Source organism: Meleagris gallopavo, chromosome 1 (assembly GCF_000146605.3).
Source record: "Meleagris gallopavo isolate NT-WF06-2002-E0010 breed Aviagen turkey brand Nicholas breeding stock chromosome 1, Turkey_5.1, whole genome shotgun sequence".
NCBI classification, from domain to species: domain Eukaryota; kingdom Metazoa; phylum Chordata; class Aves; order Galliformes; family Phasianidae; genus Meleagris; species Meleagris gallopavo.
The window spans coordinates 116,740,451-116,758,043 of NC_015011.2; the positions used below are offsets into that span (position 1 = coordinate 116,740,451).

General features: G+C 39.5%; 1 protein-coding gene across 1 annotated transcript in view; it reads right to left on the reverse strand.

Annotated features, from left to right (window-relative positions):
- The window catches only part of LOC100548228 (connector enhancer of kinase suppressor of ras 2), a 47,957-nt gene that overhangs the window by 11,504 nt on the left and 18,860 nt on the right, over window positions 1-17,593 (reverse strand). Inside the window, exons 7-8 of the mRNA XM_031557067.1 lie at window positions 14,942-15,042; window positions 12,750-13,296 (exon numbers count right to left, since the gene is read on the reverse strand). Coding sequence (XP_031412927.1) covers window positions 12,750-13,296; window positions 14,942-15,042 — 648 coding nt within the window. The remainder of the gene's footprint in view (window positions 1-12,749; window positions 13,297-14,941; window positions 15,043-17,593) is intronic.

Genomic DNA, 17,593 nt, shown 5'->3' on the forward strand with positions numbered 1-17,593 from the left:
GAACATGGTCCCAACATAAAGAACGTTCACTTGTATCACCTGCGCAGCATGCTAAGCTGTGAACCAAAGGCAAACACAGCTCGATTGCATTTACAGTAGATTTTCTTGTAAGAGAAATGTGTTATTATCAAGCCAAAATGTTCTTAAAATAGGTTTTCTAATCAGGGAAAAGATTCGTAACACCATCATTTTCTAGTCTTCAGCCTCTTGCCTCCATCTCACCCAGTACTGCGTTTTACCTGCTCTTCCTCAGGCACCCTGATGTTTCCTGTCTGTTCTCAACAAGCACTACAGATCATGGCATGTGAAAAGTAGCTGTTTCCTATCCTATTATGTAGGTAAGCTAATCCTCTGCCACTGTGATGGGGCCTGCTTTTCTTTCTTTGTTCATCTGGTTAGTCTGAGCAACCTCATCTCCCTCAGTGTTCTGGGGTATAGTAATGCTCAGGAACATGCACGGTGTCCAGGCAGCGGTGCTAGAAACACCAAACTGAGTGAAATATTAAATCTCTCCTTCTGCTTCTGTTCTCCTCTGAGTAGGCATCCATAGGTGTCCCCTGGCTCTGAGGGACAGTGCTGTCTGCTCATGGCCTTCTGTCTGCAGCCTCAGCCTCTTATATGAAGCCTCCTCTAAAGGTCAGAAAGAATATAATTGATAAAGAAATAAAACTAATCAAATGCTATTTTCTGAAGTGACTTAAAACCTGCCTTGTCCTTCAAGAGACTTTTGTATTCTCGATATAAATCTTATAATCTTGTTTAGCCACAACATGTACAAACGTAGAAAATCAGCCTTTCAGGATGGAGGAAGGCAAGAGGGTGGCTGACATTTTTGATTTTCCTTAACTGTAAAAAACATATCCAAATTGTGAGTCTCACTTTTTCACTGTATGAAAACCTGAAACTTCCTTCCACTTTCTAAAAATTCTTAAAAAATGAGCTGAACCAAAAATTCCAGCGTTCCTTTAAACAAGAGCTCCCAACAAAACTAACACATGTCCCACATGTCCTGTTTATCACTTCTTTTACAATATAGATATTCTGCACATACTTCAAAGACTGTGCAAAATGTTCATACAATTAAATGTCTGGACTGAGTAGAACTTGCCAAGAAGCATAGATAGTCTGTGTATGAGATTCATGATGTCTTCTATGAGTTGCCCACACATGTGGAGCTTATTAAGGAGGAACTTATTAATTGGACTACATAGTATTAAAAAGCAAAGTGAGCAGAGAACTTAGAAACCATCTTTTTTATTTTTTAAATGCATAATGAAGTACAGTCAAAAATGCATTTTCTGTTTGTTTTATATTTTATTCCTCATAATTTCTTTCTTAAAGCATTGTCAAAATTCTGAGATTTAAATTTTGGAGTGGAGGCCACTTGAGGAAGCACTGCACTAAATGCCAAGATCAGACAGTAACACTGGGCAAGGCAAACAAAGTCCTCAGTGACACAAAATATGCCCTTGGAAAGCTTTACAGGGAACAGAAGAATTTAAAGGGGATTTTTCCTAGGCTCTTTACAAAGCCAGGAACAAATTAAAAAAGTGCTCTTCCATCTTCTGAAAAGACTGAATCTAGCTACTTTAGATGCCCCTGAAACTATTACATTAAAGCTAGATTTTATACTGTACAAGTCTGCAAATGTGCTTATTTTGATTGTAAACTAAAAACCTCTTGAAAATAAAATTAATTTTACTAATTAAAAGTTGAAAACAAATGTCAAATTACATTGTAGTAAGGAGGAAAGAAGCAGAATTTTCAGAATAACCAGCTTAAAGCTTTTTATAGATCAAGTATGATTTTCATATTGGATTTCAAGTGTTGACAGTAGTACAGTAAAAATATTATCTTCACACCAAACGTACAGGCTATTAAATTTGTTATGTGAATTCTAAAGCAGATGTTGCTATTTTTACCAGAAGAAAATAATTTTTAGGTCTCATATTCACCAATTCTCATGTACTCTATAGTGACTACTTTGCACACACTGGAAATGCTGTGCTAGTTGGAAGCAGCCCACTGCAGTGAGCCCCTCATATTCTGAGCCATGTCTGCCACTGCTTTGTGCAAGCAAATTGCAGAGGCCCCCTCAAGCCAGCTGACTGGACCCCAAATTTGAGTTTCATTTCACCTCGAACTGGATTTGCAATGATCCCTAATGAGTTTTATTACTTATTTAGCCTTGATGAGTAATGAGATCAAAGTAAACTTCCTCCCTATCCAAGCATGCCCAGGGGTTCTCCAGAGCAGAATTTTTCCCCTCTGCCTTGCAGGCTCCACTCCCCCTGTGGGAAATAGAATCATAGAATCATTAAGGTTGGAAAAGAATACAAAGATCATCAAGACCAACCTCAACTGATCCCCACCATGCCCACTAATCACATCCCTCAGTGCCATATCCATGCAGTTTTGAATGCCTCCAGGGACAGTGACTCCACCACCTCCTTGGGCAACCTGTTCCAATGCTAGAGATGAATTTTTTTCTAACATCCAATCTGAACTCTTCCCCCCCAGTGCAACTTGAAGCCATTCCCTCTCGTCATACCACTGTTATGTGGAAAAGGCTGGCTGCCACTTCGCTATAACCTCCTTTCAGGCAGCTGTAGAATCTCTCCTTATGCAGCCCAAAGACAAGCAATTGCCTATCTGCTGCAAGTGCCAGTGCAAAAGATCTGAACCTAAAATAGTCTCCAAAGCTGTACTCAGCTGTACTCAGAGGAAAAATCAGCACACCCAGTGACTAATGTTTGTGCTATATTTTGGATGCCAGTTTCTCCTCTATGATGGGAACCCAAGTTCAGCTCAGCTTTGGACAAAAATCACACCCTGTGTACAGGTCTTGGCATATTACTGTCTGGTCTTTGCTCACCCCTGAATTTACAACCAGGAAAAATCTCTCTCGTGAGGCTTGTTTAATTTCAACTCCTCGATCCCTGTAAATCTTTACTGGATTAAATCAATATGTCAAAAACAGGCAGAAATATGTTTTTAAGTCAAAGATTTTTGGCAGCTCTTCTCATTTTCTAATGATAACTCTAATACATTTAAACAAATCAATGGTGATATTTAGTATTCTGAAAGGCCAAATTTCATGCTTCAGTAATCCAAAAGAGAAGAAATAATAAGCTGTTATTATTTGGTGTTAGAAGTACTCAACTTGTGGAGGCAGAAAATACCCATGCTATTTAACGTGCAGCCATTTTCTTATGTAAATACCGCAAAACCTTGCAGAGAACTTCTTTCATATTTTGCATACGACATCATACTACTTAATATCATTGCTCTTGATGCTGTGATATAGGAGTGTTAAATCATCAACAAGATCCAAACTTACAAAGTGGGGCCAAAAAGGTGACAAACTATCTTCCAGCTTTTTAACAACAATTTTTCAAAACAAAACAAGGAACCTATTTTTTCAATATTTAATGAGAACTGAGATCTTTGCAAAATTGTCTGATCGCAAGACTTTTCTTTTACTTTTTCCCAAATAAAGTACTATCTTATCATGACATTTATTTCACAAGAACTGCTTGATATTGAAAAACAATAGGAAAATTTGCAAATAAATCCCATATGATTAGTATAAACTCTGAGCATTAAGTTCTCTAGAGACTGAATAAATTCCCATCTGACAAAAAGATGAGCTTTCACTTCCCACTCATCTCCAGGTAACACCCCCCTTTGCTATTCAGATGCAGAATGGGTATAAAACACAGCTCCATCTTTTGTTTCCAGAAGTTCAGCTCCCAGAAGAGAGCAGCATGAGCCACCCCAGGTAGCCTGGGTGTCCTCCCTGATGGCAAGAATAAAGCCCAAGCAGAAGGGGTACCTGGGTCTTGCTGCTAGCAAAGAAGGCTGTGCTTTGTGAGGCTTTCTCAAGGGCATCCTGCTGCCCAGATTTTACTAATGACATGGATGGTGGAATAGAGCAAACCAATTACAATCCACAAACACAAAAGTGGGAGGAAAAATTTACACTGGATATAAATAAAATGTTTTTTACAGTAAGGATAGTGAGGCACTGGCACAGGTTGCCTAAAGAGGTGGTGGGTGGGCTAGATGGGGCTCTGAGCACCCTGATGTAGCTGTAAGTGTCTCCCTGTTAATTGCAGTGGAGTTGGATCAGATGGCCTTTAAGGATCCTTTCCAACTCGAATGAATGTGTGATTTCTCATAGGACAGCCATAGAAGTGGGAGTGACTTTTGGAGGGATGTAATCCCCTTGCCAAGCTTTATATAACAGTATGGTAAACGATACACTAAAAGACACAGAACTTGGCAAGCACCAGGTTAGTCTGCAAGGCATTTATTTTCTCTAGTCAGGCTGTTAGTTTTACAAGCTGTCATGTTTGTTTGTTGGTTGGTTTTAGCTCAATTAGATATTTTAAATCACCTGAGGTGTTTATCCACTTGAGCTACTTAGTGTGGATTTGTGAGAAGCACAGGAATAAGCGGCTTTCATTAAGGTATGAAAAATAGGAGTGAAGCAGAAAAGCTTATCTAGCACACTGCACAACACAGAGTGAAATGTGAAGTACTGTACAGCTGCAAAGTACAGTGTCTAAAACACGCAGGGTGAAGCAATCTTCCTGGTGTCAGCCGGGTGCATTACATCCAGATTAAACCCTGGAACACGCTGCCCGTAGAGGACGTGGAATCTCCTTCTCTGGAGATATTCAAAACCTGCCTGGGCATTTTCCTGTGTAATATACTGTAGGGAACCTTCTTTAGCAGGCAGGTTTGGGGTGGGTAATCTCCAGAGGTCCATTCCTAAGTCTCTATAGTCATATGGATGCTGCCTTCTCAGGTGAGGTAGGGCAGCTGGGAAAGTTATGTTCAGCAAGAATGGCGAAAAGCCTATCAAATAGTAAGTGGCCAAAAGTGAGATCAGTCTTCACAACACCTTTCAGCTTAAATAACAGCTGCTGTGATGGAGCAGCTTTGTTTTCCATGCAATAATGACAGGAAAAAACTACGCTTAAATTACAAAGGGAACAATTTAATATCTGTTAGGAGAAGGAATAAATTCCTCTTCAATACAGAAAAGAGGAAAAGCAGTGTCTGGAGGGAATGAAAAAGGTCCACTACTTGAGAATACTTAAGGATGGATGCAGTAGGCATAACGGCTCTAGATCTGGAGTACAGATAACCCCTCAAAATCTCAAAATCACTTCCAGCCCACTGGCTCTGAAGCTTGCACAGCATACTTACAATTTCACCAGACCCCTTCAGGGTCCAAGTTTTAGCCTGCATATGCTACTTTCTTGTGGTGGAAAAGGTTAGGAAACAAGTCCTAAGTAGAGATTAAGATGCTAAAACACAAACATTTATTGCCATTTTAGTTGTCCAACAAGGACAGCCAAGGAAGTTGCACAGGGCTAGCAAACAGGACACAAGATCTTTAGATCTGCCACCTTCTGCAGCAGCAGCAGATAGAGGCTAAAAGGAGGAGCTTCAGCCAAATACTAGGCTAAGACACTAAAACTGAAAAAACTACACTGCAACATTTATTTTGTAGGATTCCATAGAATCATAGAATTGCTCAGGTTGGAAAAGACCATAAAAATCATCGAGTCCAACCACAACCTAACCATACTACTCTAACAACCCTCTGCTAAATCATGCCCCTGAGCACCACAGCCAAACGGTTTTTAAACACATCCAGGGATGGTGACTCTATCCACAATGACCTTCGTCTTAATTCCAAGAACCCAGAGGACTTCTTTCATAAAAAAAAAATGATTTAAATGAAATTGCTTTGTAACAATTTGCTTATGCCAGCGTCTCTTTTCCAAGATTCTAGCAAGATGCTGACTGCTCACACTGAGAACCTCATCCCTGCAGATTCTAATATCTCATCTTGCTTCCCACGACCGACAGTAATTAAATGAGAAAGCATATTTACATGGCGACACTACAGAAGTTCAGCATGCTAATAGTCTCATAAAACTACATCCTTCCTATGTTCTCTCAGGCAGTAATGACTCAGGTTCTTCCCTGCATATGTTTAACAGTTGCCTTGAAAGAACCTGAGAGCCACAGCCAGCAGATGGTGACACCTGGAGAAGTAATAAATATAATCTGAAAAGGCTGTCATTCTCACAGACCTAGTGATGGGAGTGTCATATTCTTCTGACTTGATTACAGAAAGAGTTTCAGCTTTTTTTCAGTTTGGAGAAGAGTATTTTAAAATTATGCATTTCAAAAGAACATTCGCCTTGCATACAATAACTGGCTAACTTGTTTCACTGCAATATATGCTTTCTTCGTGTTTCAAAACTTCCAGTTTGGCCAAGTGCCTCTTGAATTTCAAGAGAAACTATCACAATTCAGCAAAAATCCCATTGAAAACAACAGTTTCCTCACGTTTTCTGCAGTGGTCAAATCTATGTGCATCTCCAAAATGGTTTTCAGAGAGCTCACAATAAGATTTATATAAATAATTAAAATTAGTTTTTCACATTGGAAATGAATATAGGTATCGATTTAACGATAGGAACCCTCTCCTATTAGTGGGAAACTACATGCTAATTGAAAAAAAGTCTATTTTTCATTTTGTACACAAAATAATTTCTAAAAATTTACATAGCCTCATTCACAAAATGTATGTTATGTTTAAGATGTAAGCTCGTTTGGAATTGGGGAAATCTGCAAGCACACAAAAAAGGATTTTTTAAAAATATTACTATTGAATAAACAATCACATATCCTTTAGTATGGTGAGCAGTGGGAATTTGGGTGTTTGGACTGTCTTCCCTGCATGACACATCAAGTGGTCTGCCAGGTGCAAGTCATCTTTTCCAGCCTCAGACAGGGAAGGGACAGAGCTTCTTTGCCTCAGGGAACAAAAAAGTTAAAGGCAAACCACAGTTTGACTACAGGACACCTTGAAAGAGAATTGATGCATAAAATGGAAAAAAAAAAGCTGAAGTATATTATCATGCGCATAGATTCCTCCGCTTCAACCCAAAATGACAGTGCCTCTGGTAGCATGTCTCTTGACAGCCACCAGCTTGGAAACACAGCTGAGGATTCTCTGCTAGAAAAGTATACCGTAAGAACAGCCGTGCAAGAAATTCTCATCACTATTTCTTTTGCTTGTAAAAATCCATATACTTCAAGAAAAATCAGATGATCTTTGTTGGCAATGATGCCCACAGCTATTAAAATAAGAGTAGGAAAACATAACATTTTGTTTCTGAACTCCACCTCTCCTTTGCATTTTTAGTAGCACGAGCAATGGAAATCAATTAAAATTAAAAAGTGGCAACAGTACATTCGTGGGTAGAATGCATTCACATTTAAAAAGTCTAATGGGCATAAAACTAAACTACTTTTATTTTCGTTGACAGGCCGTATCGCTTTCTGAAGTGCTACCCAATAAATGATTCAACATTTGGCTTTCAAACACTGCAGATGATTTTTTTCCCCCTCCTACTGAAACTTAAAATCAGAATGTAAAGTTTTTGTATCTGCTTGTTTTTATTTAGAATACAAAAACACTTGTGTAGTAGAGTTTCTTTTGCTTGTGAGAATTAGAAAAGCTTTTTTCTGGGTTTTTTTTTGTTTGTTTGTTTTTAATTATTTTAATAAAGTTTACATTTTGAATTAAAGAAGATGCACAGGAAACTCAGTTTTGGCAGTTGTCTATCTAAGTTGGTTTTTGTATCAGTATACTTTTTAACATAATAAGTAGTATAATACGTACCTTGTACATACAACTGAACATGCACACACAGAAGATAATTGAGCAGCTCTCATTTTGGCTGATTTTTTTTCCCACATATATACCTGCTTCTGGAAGCTTACAGAAATTTCTATTCAGATAAACATGGAGCTTAAAACTTCACAAAGATAAAAACATTTAGCTTGACAGATAAGCTAAGTTATCAATGATGCTGTCTCCCCACTGATTAACTTTAAATATAACAGCCCTTGTGTCTCTCTGGATCCTATGATGAATGAAGCACTAAACGTTCTAGATAAAAGTAAGAAAAACAGTGTCATACAGAAGATACAAGCTGTTCTAAAGAACATTTTGTGTGCAACACGTTAGCTTTGAAAATAGGGTTGGAAAGTAACCCAATATCAGCCACTGACTTGTCTGCTTTTCCACTTTCCTTCCTGCCTGAAACAGCAAGCCACTGATGGAAATTTTCCTCTGGAGATACCAACTACCCATACCAATGCCCCACTGGCATTTACAGTATAAACAAAGAGACATAAGACTGCAAGTTTTAATACAACTCTGTGGTATTTTATCCAGGCTCATTCTGAGTGCCCAGCAGCTCTACCAGCTGGGTGCTGGCCCGGGTGGTTCAGCAGGGAGTAGCATGGGCACACAGATTGATGCCAGGAGACAGCTCATGCTGGAATCATGAATGAAAAGCCAAGTTGCAAACACACGACTTAGAAAAAGCATCCTTTTTCCTTACTTCATTTCAGTGTCTGAGTATACACAAGTTGAGCTGCTCAAAAGGATGCTGAGATGAAAACCCAGCAACCCAATCCTGGCAAATGCTCTGGTTTGTACATGACTGATGGTGAATGTATTAAGTTAGAATAACATCCTCCTTAGTGTCCCAAAGGGTGCTGCACTTTGTGCAATTTTCCAGCCTCAAAAGGAATATTCCTAATGTGAAACATGACCTGTCATCTCTCATAGCCCTGCTTACTTTAGACTTGTGCTAGCAGGCATGCACACCTTTACTAACCTGAGAAATTCCAGAGGGGAAAATATAGCATCTTAATGGCCTCTCCCTTGCCTATTGGTGCAGATAAAACTAACTAGGTGGGGTCAGATGACAGGGCACCACTAATGGTATCCTATCTAATGGAAAGGGGCTGTCAGAAAAGCAAACCATCCTATTAATTGCAGTCACACATCGGCAACAGCTCCAGTGTGTACAATCCAGTCTTTATGCATTACTCATCCCAACTCCCACATTTCCCTGCCAAAGAAAAAAGATACCCTATCCAAAAGGCAGAGAATCAAAAGCAAGAAGTGCTACATACTTCCCAATGTAGTATTTTGAATGGGGCTGTTCAGCCTGGAGAAGAGAAGGCTCCAGGGAGGCCTGATAGCAGCCTTTCAGTATATAAAACGTGGGCTCTAAGAAAGAAGGAGATGAACTCTTTAGCAGGGTCTGTGGCGAGAGGACAAGGGGAAGAGGTTTCAAACTAAGATAGAGGAGATTTAGCCTGGGTATAACAAATTTTTTTATAATACATCTACCACTGACACTATAGCTTTTCCTGCCCTGTTTCAAGAGGTAGCACAGAAGATGAAGGTTTCTCTAAAGAGAGGTCAGTGGATCCACACCAGTTACAGACTTCAGAGCTAGTAGCTGCTTCTCTTCAGCGCTGACCCCAGAGACATTCCTGTTCCTTCCCTACAGATCACAGAAGCCTATAAAATGAAAGAGATTCCACCAAGTTACAATCGTCTGCCAAGAAGATCTTAGATGCTCTTCGGCGTTAAGTCATGAAACAAACACAGAGAGTGAGGATGATGGTGGGGTCTGGGGAAGGAGTGGCAGTGATGTGATGCACAGCTCTTTCATTCTGCTCACTGCAGCTACCAGAAGGCAAACACGGAAAGGCACGCATCCTTCACAACTGCACCATGGAAATGCAGTGCAGAGGGGCCAGGCCTCTCACGTGCTCTTTGTGTGCAGCTGCTTCACAGCATCAAAACATGAGGGCACGTTTGGTGCTGTTTGCCATTTTCATGGTCTCAGGAACAACCAAACAGACAAACACAAATACCCCACAAGAGAATCTTCTTAAATTACAAAGCAAGAGACCGTTACAGGACAGTGTCTGTACCGAACATCTAAATGACTGAGACAAAACTCACTTAAGGGAATAGAATAACCAAAGATTAGCCTTTAAGTGTTAATGTGATATAATGAGACAAAAAGCAACTGAACAACACACAAAAGTTACATCCCAATGGATAAGCACAGAAAAGGACAACACACATTTTTAGTTTACCATGATATATCTAGGCATTACAGCAGGACTGGTACGCAGCACTATTTGCAGTGTCAGTACATTCTTGCAGTATTTATTTAGTGCACATAGCATTGATTAACAGAGAGTAGGTTCTCAGCTGCTGCAAATCAGTGTGGGTTTTGCAGAAAGTCAACAGAACCATGCAAATTATAGCAGCTGAAGACAGCATCTGACAGAAAGCTCGGAGCTCCTAATGTGTGTGGTGGCTGTTTGAAAACATCTTTGGGCTAGAAGTAGAAAACATAGGACTGCATTTCACTGTTTGGTTGAAACTCAGGAGGGTTTAAAAGTGGGAAAGGAATTAAAAAAAGCTGAGAAAACAAAGTTTTGGCAATGACATTTGACTCATACAGCAGCAAGCACGAAGGCGCTTTATTCCTTATCCCGCACAAATAGCAAGAGGAATGGTTAAGCTCTGAAACACAGACATGTATACAAAGGAAAACACAGAGTCATCCAAGAGTTTAGAACTATGTCAGGATCACAGAAGTGCAAGGCAAATAAATACATGTAAAAGGTTTGTTTGATACCACATCGGGAAGCCTGACAGAGAGGCTAAAACCTCTCCCAACAGGGAGGATTCCCCTCCCCACCAGCTGTGAGTTCTTATGTTCCCAGACCAGCAGAGGTGTGGGGCCAATCCTGTCAGCACGCTCGGCAGTCACAAGCAAATCTCGTTCCTCTCAGCCCAGAAATTGAGATTTTGCACCTCAGAGCACCACTTGCATGCAGTCCCTCCTGCCTTTTATACTGGTAACCATGCTAGAAAAAGCCAGTGTTGCAAACAGAACATAGTAGCCATAGCAACAAGCAATTGGCACCTAAACTTTTCAACAGACTAAACAGAATTTTCTCTCTGTTTTTATAATTTCATGGTCAGTAACTCACCATGAACACTTTACTTGTCTAGCTGGTCATTAATGTCTCAAAACCAATCTCCCGTTAATGCTTCAACCATGAAAACCTTCTCACTTAAAGAAAAATAAAAGTATGTGTACACAGGGAAACTGCTTGAAAATTAATTTTTTTCCTCCCTTTTTGGAAATTTGTAGAGAAATGTGGAGGAGAGCCCAAGTTCTGGCCTGCTAATCCAAACACAAGCCCTTTATTAGTATTGCACACTATAAAACCTGTTACACCCGGGACTCTAAAGGATTAAAAATTGATGTCTAAAGCACATGACATCTTAGGCTCTGCAATAGGATCCCTGAATAATGCCCAACAGAATAGGCACTGCTGGGAAGTCTCCTTGCTCTTTTCCAGATCCAGTGGCTGCAAGAAATATTTTTATTTTAAAAAAATCTTATTGCCACCAATAAAAACCCATTTGAAATCAAAATTGAAGGCTAAAAATAGGACAGCATATTCTGCCCATCTGATGAAATTTAACCCTGTTAATTGGAGAGCTTCATTTCACAGTCTGTAAGAGTCTAATATTACCCTAATGAATGTATGGGTTTTTCGGAAAGCGTAATGCATGAATGCAATTGAAATAATGCCTTTTCTCCCTTTTATGGCACCAGACTTAGTATCTGCAGAAGAAATCACTGTTTTCTCCAAGGCAAAAATTCATGCAGTCTAGAATCTATTGACCAAAAAAGGAAAATGGAAAACAGTTCATCTCTCCCATGGAGACTAAATAATGCCCATATGAACTTTAATGCTCAAGATGGTGCTAACTTCAATGAATTAACTTAGGCAGGCAGTTAATTATCCAAAACTTTCGCTATCCTTTCCTATTTCTTTACCATTTTTATCCTTCCTTACTACAGTGAAAAATCTGAAGGAATGAGATCACCACACCTCTGAGAGCTTCAGAGGTCATCCTTGCCACTTTCCTTGCTGCTGCAGAAACTTCATCACAGCACAATCCCACAATGCATGGAAGCAGGCTTTGTTGACAGACCTGACAACTTGGGTGCAAACTGAACTTTGCTAGCAATGCACGCTGAGAAGCTCCATAAATGACAGTGAAGACAGAGCATGAAACAGACACAGAAATGTGTTTACAGGAGGAGCAGGGTCCTTCATTCTCTGTTTATTTGGAATATTTTTGACTAGTGGCACAAATATCTATGGAGTTAATGTGCCATGTAAGAGGCAGTTACTCAGTATTAGGATGCTTTGTTTTTAAACCCCACTGGTTACGTAGATATTCTTATTTTAGTTTAGTTTTTGTTCTGAAATGTTTTCTGAACTTCTTTCATTAAAAATCACAAGGTGAGGAATTGGGGAACATACACAGTTCTTCGAATTCCTGCAGGTTCCGGGCTGTCCCATGACCTGTTCCCCTGGACACCCCACAGTCACAGCCTGACCCTGCAACTCCAGCGTTTAACTGAGTGATTTTTACAACCTGGAGAGAGGCTGGCTGGAAAACTGGACTAAGCATGTCCTGCCTGACACATACATGTGTCAGTGGGGGAGAATACTGTGCAAGTGGAAAGAAAGCATGGAAGCAACATCCATTTATGACTGAGAAACACTATTAGGGTACAGCTGCTGACCAGCCAATGGGGAAGCATCTGGGGCTCATGACAGATCATGCAGCGCTCTGTCAGACTGTTAAGCCTCATACGTATGGTTGATTAAAGAGATATAAAACAAAGAGAACCTGGTAAAATATGGGAGATGATGGAAGACTTTTTTAATAGTTAAAGGGAAAAACAACCACTACATAACACAAACAGGGCTGCTGAAAAGCCACATAAATATCCCATACTTACTTTTATCTTCCTGGTTTTCTTCTGCTGCTTTCACTTCCTCTTCCTCCTCCTCCTCTTCCTCTTCCACCTCCTTTTGCTGCACTTCCTCGTGGTGATCGGTGGCTCCCACCGAAAGGCTCTGGCAGCAGTGGTTGAAGCCACTGTCTCGTGGCAGCGTGAAGCTCCGGGGCTTGCCTCCATTCCCGTTCAGCACCTGCATCCTCTCCCCCTCCACGAGTGGGAAGGGGCCGTAGTGGTCTTGCAGGTGGCACTTCTGGGTGGGCAAAGTAGACTGCCGCCGGTGTTCAGGGGACACCACGGCCGTCTCAGAGAACACCGAGTCCTCCAGCGGCAGCGTCTGCAAGTAGTGAAGTCCTGAGCTCGTCAGTGGCGTCTCGATGAGGTCCTGCCAGGAGCGCCGCTGGCTCGCTGTCTTGCGCACCGGTGAATCGGTGACACTCCCTGCCGCCTCTGGGCGGAACTCCTCGTGTGATGACTGAGACTGGGAGGTCTCTGTGGAGGAGAGGCGGCTGTGCTTTGGCTCCACGTAGGGACTGGTGCAACTCATCTGCAATGGAGCAAACTTCAGATCAGTGGAGACTGCGGCCTACCCCTAACAGCAATCACATATACTGCTTTTCTGAAAGAGTGGTCAAGCACTGGAATGGGCTGCCCAGGGAGGTAGTAGGGTCACCGATCCTGGAGGTGTTCAAGGAATGTTTGGATTTTGTGTTGAGGGACATGGTTTAGTGAGTACTACTGGTGATAGGTGGATGGTTGGACTGGATGATCTTAAAGGTCTTTTCCAAGCTTGGTGATTCTGTGATTCTGTTGTTACCGATGGCCCCCATTTTGGCAATGACCCTGCACACACACTGATATGCACTCCTACAGAATGTCCCTTAATCAATAGAAGAGGCCCACTCAATTATTTTTTCAGAAAACTTTGTCAAATATGGCTTTGTGAAAGACACAGGAGAGATGGAATACCTCCCCTACAAGGACAGGCTGAGAGACCTGGGCCTGTTCAGTGTGGAGAAGAGAAGGCTCCAAGGAGGCCTTTCAGTATCTAAAAGGGGGGCTTATAAGAAAGAAGGGGACAGAGGCTTTAGCAGGATGTTTTGTGATAGGAAGGGGAAATGGTTTTGAACTAAAAGATGGGAGATATAGTTTGCATAATATGAAAAAGGTTTTTTACTATAAGGATAGTAAAGCACTGCAGCAGGTTGGATGCCCCGTCCCTGGAGACACTCAAGGTCAGGCTAGACGGAGCTCTGAGCACCTGATGTAGCTATAGGTGTCCCAGTTCATTGCAGGGGAGTTGGACTTGATGCCCTTTAAAGATCTTTTCCAACTCAAATGATTAAGATACACCTGGTCCATCAATACTATCTTAAAATTGCAATCCAAATGCCTGCTACCATCCTATCTTGCTAAAATTACTTTGGAAACATGTTTGCAGAGCTTCCGTACATTTTAAAGCTCTATGGCTTTGGAAAACATCTTGCATGCAAATTAAATTAACACTTTCCACAAACTTATCCAAGTTTTCAATCGACATTTTTGTATTTTTTAAAATTATACTGAAAGTGCTTTAGTAATGTCTGAATATATGAACATGAACATTAAAATTTCCAATAAAGAATAAATCAGAAGTTCACTGATTAGTTTTATAACAACTGCTTAAAGAAGGAAATAACGACCAGACCTCCTTTCGCTCTTTCATAGATAAACCTACTTTTTCAGAAGCAACAAAATTGCTGTTGGCTATACAAAAGAACATTTTTAAGTTGGCATTTCTCTGGAAGTATAGTTTGTTACTTTAATGCTTCACAGCACAACTGTTGTACCTTAGAAAAGAATCTGTTACCAGGGTATTACATTTTGTCAAAGAAGATGGTAAGAGGGATGTGAGCAATTACATGGATGAGTAGGGGTCTATCACGAATTAAGAAGAGGAAGAATTCTGTAACTTAATTCATGTTTGTACAATGAGTACGATTATACATGTGTTCTCTACACACCAGTGGAAATGGCAAGGATGGTTCCTGAAGCTAGCAATGCATTGTACTTAAGAAATAGCTTAAGACCAGTACTGACTTAAAAAATATACGGGAGTGCAGTGTTTGCAAGCACGTGATTCTGATCAGAGGAGCTGGTGAAAGTGAGACTTTGTGTAGCCATTCCAGATTAGGAAGTTGCAGGTGACTTACCGAAGGAGGCCGTGGGTATGTATCATATGGGGGTGGTGGGCTGTCTTGTTTGGGTGTCGATGGAGTGTCAGCCTCCTCCTTATCACTCTCACTCCAGTAATCTACAAGTTAGATACACATCAAGTCAAAAGCTACCAAGATGTTTTGGTAAGTTTCTATATCAGAAAACTTGTTTTCATAAAAACAACTAAAAATTCCTTCATAGATATTACTGAGAGTTAAGTATCACTGAATGTTGACTCTCTATATGCTAGCTGCTGTAATTTGGAAATGTTTTAACATAAGGAGGAAAAATTTAAAACATTATTGGGTGTATTAAGTCTGATTTCCCATCACAGAGAAATTAACCAACAACCTGCAAATGTCCCACTGATATAACTCTCGTACACACCTTATAAATACTACATGCATACAGAATGCACCTGGTGCAATAAGATTTTCAGATATTTGCTAAATCATCAAAATAATTATGATTGTACATATATTGGCTGGAAATTACTGAAAGTATTTTTTGAATTGAAAAGATGAAAGCAATTTCCGAAGTGTTATTGGCTGCAAATAACATTAACAAATGTAATCAATACCAACTAGCAAATCAAGCAAGTAGTTGTTATTGCTTGCATGAATAATCATCATTATTTAATCGTTATTTTTATCGTCATCTTCTACACTACCAGTTATCCAAGGTTTTCAATTAAATTTCTGATAAAAAGAAACATGATGCATTTACTATAAGGCAGAAAAACTTCATATAACATCTTCGTTATAAAATAGTTGCTATCCTATTACACAAGCAAGAAGCCAAAGGTGGTTTGTTAAGGAAGAATGTGACAATTATATTTAAGCATAGAATTCTAAAAGATAGGTGAAAGAAAGTACAAAGGACACGTCGATTTTGGGCTAAATTTAATGGGATATGAGGTTTCATTTTTTTATGATATCAAGTTTTAGCCAAGTCTGTTTCATATTGGGAACTGGAGTAGATGACCTTTAACAGTCTCTTCCAACTCAAATGATTCTAAGATTCTATGATATTTTTGGTAGCTTACTCAAGGAGGAAGTAAGACCATACAACATGATAATTCTTATTTATTCTGTGGCAATTACTTTTGAAGCAGAAGAGGATGCAATTAAATAAACAACAGATCTTAATATTCCATAAAAAAGAAAACTAACTACAAACTCAGATCCAGATAGATAGTCTTTATGTTTCTATACATTGTAAGACTGATGCAAACATTCGTGTTGTCACTTTGTTTCTGACTGCATTACCCTCTAGTATTTGGGTAAGCCATTACACCACAGGACAGTTTAGTTCATGCTATTCACAGACAATTTCCACTTCACATGTTCAAGGAACTGTGTAACTTACTATTTTATCTTTAATAGGAGAAAAGGTTTACTATCTAAACTATCTAACCAAAGGAACGGGTTGAATTTTTCCAAGTTAGCACAACATATAATTTTGGCTTTAATGATTTTTTTGTTACCAATATGATCATGATTAAAATCTACTGTACCTAATCTTATTCAAGATTTAAAGTTAAAAAATATATCTTAAGATGAAACCATTGTGAAATAGTTGTCTATAAAATTCTTTATCTTTTCATACTATGGTACTTGAGGAGTGTGCAGCCATATCCATTTATTTATTCTTTAGAAGTAATATCTTCTCTTTTGTGACTCTGGGTTTCTTGAATTGCCTCATGCAAGCTTATAGCTGAGAGGTTCTCTTCAAGTAGTGTAAGCAATAAATAGTATAAATAATTTTTATCATGGCAATGAAATAAAGAAAAAAAACAAACTAATTTCAAATGTCCCTGTCTGCAGACATCTCAAAATAATTCATCACTGGTTGAGAAAAAGACAACATCAGAGCAAATGGTTAAGTCATTTTCTGTTTTCTTGTTTCCAGCAACTCAGAAAACCTCAAAATATCGGCATATGTTTGTTCCCGTTATAGCAAAGCTTAGTGGAACTACTTCTTGTGAGAGGCCTGTCAGAACTGTCTCATTCACTGTGATTTCTGCAGCCTTGGAGCTCGTCTGTTTATTCTGGAAGTAAAATCTAGCATTCTCAGTGCAGTTTCCAATTTTGGCTAAAAATACAAAAAAGTTCTTCCTGTCAAAACCATAAAATACTGTATGATTGTGCTTTTGGGCACCTTACCTCAAATAGGAAATTGTGTTGGCAACTTACTGTATTTGCCTACAAAAAAATCTGCAATTATAGGGGCCAACTTTCAGGTGAAATGAATGAAAATAGCCTCCATCAGATTTTAAAAATGTTCTGTTTTTGTCAAGTGAGACAGTATAGTCTACCTAAAATGTATGTAATGGCATCGAATGGTTGCCATATTTCTCTCTGCAGATTTTTTCCAATTTAGCAACAGACATGTTCAAAGCATTAGCCGTATCTTGAAAGCTTTCTGAATAAGCAAAAGTCTGTATGTGTTATAAGTAAGATAAAATTGACCTGCCATTTTCCAGTTAAAACTTTTCTATTTAGATAAGCGAGTCCTTTTGTTTCTCTAACTTTCTATGACTGGAAAGCATGTAACTTCTCCATCCAAGAAAGTCCCTTGCCATATTACTAGCATTCATTGTATTTAATATGGAATGCTGATGGTATTTTTATAAAACTGTTCTGTAC